Raw genomic sequence first — 5,019 nt, forward strand, 5'->3', positions numbered from 1 at the left:
ATTAGGAACCCAGTTGTCTCCATTTCTTGACTCTGCTGTTCTCTGTGGTAGCTTTTTTTTTTTTTTTTTTCCGCCACACCATGCAGCATGAGGGATCTTAGTTCCCTGACAGGGATTGAACCTGTGCCCCATGCAGTGGGCTGTGGAGTCTTAACCACTGTTAGCATTTCTCAGGGCTTTCCAGGTAGCTCAGCTGGTAAAGAATCTGCCTGCAATGCAGGAGACTCCAGTTCGATTCCTGGAAATAGGCTACCCACTCGAGTATTCATGGGCTTTCCTGCTGGCTCAGACGATAAAGAATCTGCCTGCAATGCGGCAGACCTGGGTTTGATCCCTGGGTTGGGAAGATCCCCTGGAGGAGAGCTTGGCAACCCACTACAGTATTCTTACCTGGAGAATTCCATGGACAGAGGAGTCTGGCAGGCTACAGCCTATGGGGTCGCAAAGAGTCAGACACGACTGGGCCACTAAGCACAGTACAGCACAGCACTTCTCAAGTGGACCTTCCCTTTAAAAAAAAAAAAAAAGCAAGCCCGCCCTCTGCTTTGGCCACGGTGGACCTAGCTGAGAGGAGGAGGATTTTTCTCTTTCCATCATGATTCAGGACTCTGACTGGTCCAGCTTGGTTCACGTGCCCTCAAGGAAGCCAATCACTGTGTAGTTCTGTGTCGAGAGGAGGAGCCTGTAGTATGCGAGGGCTTTATGCCCAAAGCCAATCAGAGTGCGTATATAGGAGAAGAGAAAATAAGATTCTCTACAGGCAAAAACAACTAGCTGGGAGGCTTAGTAATAACATCAAACACCTAATCCAGACTTACACTATGAATATCAGTTTAACTAGGGACTTCCCTGGTGGCCCAATGGTTAAGACTCCTTGCTTCCAATGTAGGGGGTGCAGGTTCAATCCCTGGTGGGGGAACTAAGATCCCAGATGCCACATGGTGTGGCCAAAAAAGAAAAAAAAAAAAGTTTTATCCAACTTCACAATAACCCCAGGTGGTAGATTTTATTACCCATTTTACAGATGAGAGAACCAAGGCCCAGAGAGGTGAAGTCATAAGTCTAAAAGTTATACAGCTGGGAAATGGTTGTTGTTCAGTTGCCAAGACATGTCTGACTTCTTGCAACTCCATGAACTGAAGCATGCCAAGCTTCCCTGTCCCTCACCATCTCCTGAAGTTTGCCCAAGTTCATGTCCATTGAATCAGTGATACCATCCAACCATCTCATCCTCTATCGGCCCCTGAGGGTCCCTTAGAATCACTGCCATCCAGCTCCCGGCTCCTGACCTCTATTGAGGTAGCTCTATCTCTTAAAAAACAGCTGCTCTTGTTTCTTCTGTAGAAATTCATCGAGCTCATAGGCCTCACCCAAGGGCAAATGACTGTGCTGAGGCTCACAGAGCTGCTGGAACGAGGGGAGAGGCTGCCACAACCAGAGAAATGCCCCTCTGAGGTGAGATCCTCCCTTTCCTCTTCCCCACCGTGGGACCAGGGAGACAGTGGAGTTCACAACCTGGTGAAGCCAGCCTCCCTGACTCCCTGTGCCTTACCGCTACCCTGAGACCCCACCCCAGGGAACTGACTTTCCTAGACTTACTCCGTTTGGACTGCTATAACAAACTTTTTCCTTTCCCCAGATCTATTGCCTCATGAAGGACTGCTGGAAGGCAGAGGCCTCATTCCGCCCGACCTTCCAGAACCTCGTACCCATCCTCAGATCATACCACGAGAAATACCAAGGCCAGGCCCCCTCGGTGTTCAGTGTCTGCTGAAGCCCACCAGCAGCTCTGTTTGAGGGGGTTGGAGAAGACAGTACCCACTGAGAGCAACTCCTAGTCCTTAACCTAAGAGGAGCTCAAGATGGGAGGCCAGCCTCACCGACTCCCTGTGCCTTACCACTATCGGGCGACCCCACCCCAGTGAACTGACTTTCCTAGACTTATTCCGTTTGGACTGCTATAACAAAATACTGCAGACAGAGTGGTTTATAAACAACAGAAATTTATTTCTCATGGTTCTGGAGGCTAGGAAGTCTAAGATCCAGGCACCAACATGGTTGAATTTTGGTAAAGGCTCTCTTCCTGGTTCATAGCCTGTGCCTTCTCACTGCATCCTCACAAGGTGGAAGGGGGCAAGGCATCTTCCTGGAGCCTCTTTTATAAGGGCACTAATTACATTCATGAAGGCACCACCCTCATGACCTATGCACCTCCTAATACCATCACTTTGTGTGTGTGTGTGTGTGTAAGCACGCGCACACGCATGCATGTGTATGCTCAGTCATGTCCAACTCTCTGCAGTCCTATGGACTGTAGCCCACCAGGCTTTTCTGTTAATGGAATTTTCCAGGCAATACTGAGTGGGTTGCCATTTCCTACGCCAGGGTATCTTCCTGACCCAGGAATCGAGCCTGCATCTCCTGTGTCTCCTGCATTAGAGGCAGATTCTTTACCACTGAGCCACCTGGGAAGCCCCATTTTTGGAATTTAGAATTTCCACATAGGAATTTTAAAGGGACACAAACATTCAAATCATGGACCCTTCCAAAGTCATGAGCTTGACACAGACTCCTGAAGGACCCAGGACAAGGAGCTAACCAGGCCCTTGAATTTGATTCTTTTTTGGCCATGCCACTCAAAGTGGGACTTTAGTTCCCCAACCAGGGATCAAACCCATGCCTCCTGCAGTGGAAGTATGGAGTCTTAACCACTGGACCACCATGGAAGTCCCAAAGCTGATCTTTCTGCCCTCACCTAGCTCCTGCCCTTTGAGCCCACTATCTCCCCTAACAGGGTATAAACTGGTATTTCCTCTGCTAGAGGCGTGGCCCCTGGGCCCTTTTTCAGCAAGGATCTTCTCCCCTGAGGACTGCACCTAAGGCCAGACACTCACAGCAGAAGAAGCGGGATTCAAATCTTCAGCCTTTGCTCACCTCCAAATAACCAGCCAGCAACTAGACCAGTGCCTAGAACACAGAAGACCCTCAAGATATATGTTAAATATATCAACGAAGGACTGGGGGCCACATGCCATGTAGTAAGATTGCCAGTTTCACCCTTTTCTCACTGTGACCTCAGGCACATGGCTTCCCCTCTTTGAGCCTGAGCTCTCAACTATGAACTCGGGATGTTCCTGCTTGCTGCCTCGTTATTGTTCAGTTACTGTTGTTCAGTTCAACTCTTTGCAACCCCATGGACTGCAGCACACCAGGCTTCCATGTCCTTTACCATATCCCGGAGTTTGCTCAAACTCATCTCCATTGAGTCAGTGATGCCATCCAACCATGTCATCCTCCGTCACCCGCTTCTCCTCTTGCCTTCAGTCTTTCCCAGCATCAGGGTCTTTTCCAGTGAGTCAGTTCTTCTCATCAGGTGGCCAAAGTATTGGAACTGAATTTCAGCATCAGTTCTTCCAATGAATATTCAGGGTTGATTTCCTTTAAGGAGCATGATGTCCATGTGAGAGCTGGACCATAAAGAAAGCTGAGTGCTGAAGAATTGATGCTTTTAAATTGTGCTAAAGAAGACTCTTAAGAGTCCCTTGGACAGTATGGAGATCATGCTGCCTTGTAGGACTAATGTAAAGAGCTAGTAAGGTCATCAAATGCTTAGCAGATATGCAAACAAGTGCTTAATAAACATTTGATATCATTATTAATCTGGTGTTTGCTCACATGTTTCTACTTAATGGGTGTTCTTGAGATGGGTCAGTTACATTGTGAAATGAAAGTCTGTCAGTCATGTCTGACTCTTTTCAACCCTATGGACCATACAGTCCATGGAATTCTCCAGGCCAGAATACTGGAGTGAGTAGCCTTTCCCTTCTCCAGGGGATCTTCCCAACCCAGGGATTGAACCCAGGTTTCCCACATTGCAGGTGGATTCTTTACCAGCTGAGCTACCAGGGAAGCTACATTGTGGAAGACAGTTAAATTTCTTTCCCCAGGGTCTTCTCAAGACCCTCTGCATTGCAGCTTTCCTGGCTGGACAACTTCATACGAATCTAGTGATATTTTCTTTATGTAATAGTTTTGTCTCTTTTTTTTTTTGGCCATACATGCAACTTGCAGGATCTTAGATCTCCGAGCAGGGCTCAAACCCAGGCCCACAGTGGTGAAAGCACAGAGTCCTAACCACTGGTCCGCCAGGGAATTTTGTATAATGGCTTTTAAAATTAAATAATCAGGGAATTCCTGGTGGTCCAATGGCTAATCCTCCACAATCCCAATGCAGGGGGGCCTAAGTTCAATTCCCTGGTCTGGAAACTAGATCCTACATGCCACACTAAGAGACCACAGGCAGCAACTAGAGAGCTCATGTGCTGCAATGAAGATCGAAGCTCCCATGAGCCAGCTACTAAGAACTGCTGCAGCCAAATAAATATTTTTAAAATAAATACTTGAAAAGGTTGATTAGGTTAACTTTTGGAGAAGGCAATGGCACCCCACTCCAGTACTCTTGCCTGGAAAATCCCATGGGCGGAGGAGCTTGGTGGGCTGCAGTCCATGGGGTCACTAAGAGTCGGACATGACTGAGCAACTTCACTTTCACTTTTCACTTTCATGCATTGGAGAAGGAAATGGCAACCCACTCCAGTGTTCTTGCCTGGAGAATCCCAGGGATGGGGGAGCCTGGTGGGCTGCCATCTATGGGGTCGCACAGAGTCGGACACAACTGAAGTGACTTAGCGGCAGCAGGTTAATTTTAAAATAATTAAATAAAATATTCAGTATAATTCTAAATCCTCCCCCCTCTTTTTTTTGGATGGGTAATTCAAGGCTGTGGTTTTTCCAGTGGTCATGTATGGATGTGAGAGTTGGACTGTGAAGAAAGCTGAGCGCCAAAGAATTGATGCTTTTGAACTGTGGTGTTGGAGAAGACTCTTGAGAATCCCTTGGACTGCAAGGAGATCCAACCAGTCCATTCTGAAGGAGATCAGCCCTGGGATTTCTTTGGAAGGACTGATGCTAAAGCTGAAACTCCAGTACTTTGGCCACCTCATGCGAAGAGTTGACTCA

General features: G+C 47.7%; 1 protein-coding gene across 1 annotated transcript in view; it reads left to right on the plus strand.

Annotated features, from left to right (window-relative positions):
- Positions 1–3,365, plus strand: part of TYK2 (tyrosine kinase 2) — a 29,862-nt gene extending 26,497 nt beyond the window's left edge. Inside the window, exons 25-26 of the mRNA XM_010828367.1 lie at positions 1,345–1,455; positions 1,640–3,365. Of these exons, the coding sequence (XP_010826669.1) occupies positions 1,345–1,455; positions 1,640–1,774 (246 nt within the window). The 3' untranslated portion in view covers positions 1,775–3,365. The remainder of the gene's footprint in view (positions 1–1,344; positions 1,456–1,639) is intronic.
- Positions 3,366–5,019: the final 1,654 nt, after the last annotated feature.

The sequence above is a fragment of the Bison bison genome, unplaced genomic scaffold (genome assembly GCF_000754665.1).
Source record: "Bison bison bison isolate TAMUID 2011002044 unplaced genomic scaffold, Bison_UMD1.0 scf7180017864492, whole genome shotgun sequence".
Lineage (NCBI taxonomy): Eukaryota > Metazoa > Chordata > Mammalia > Artiodactyla > Bovidae > Bison > Bison bison.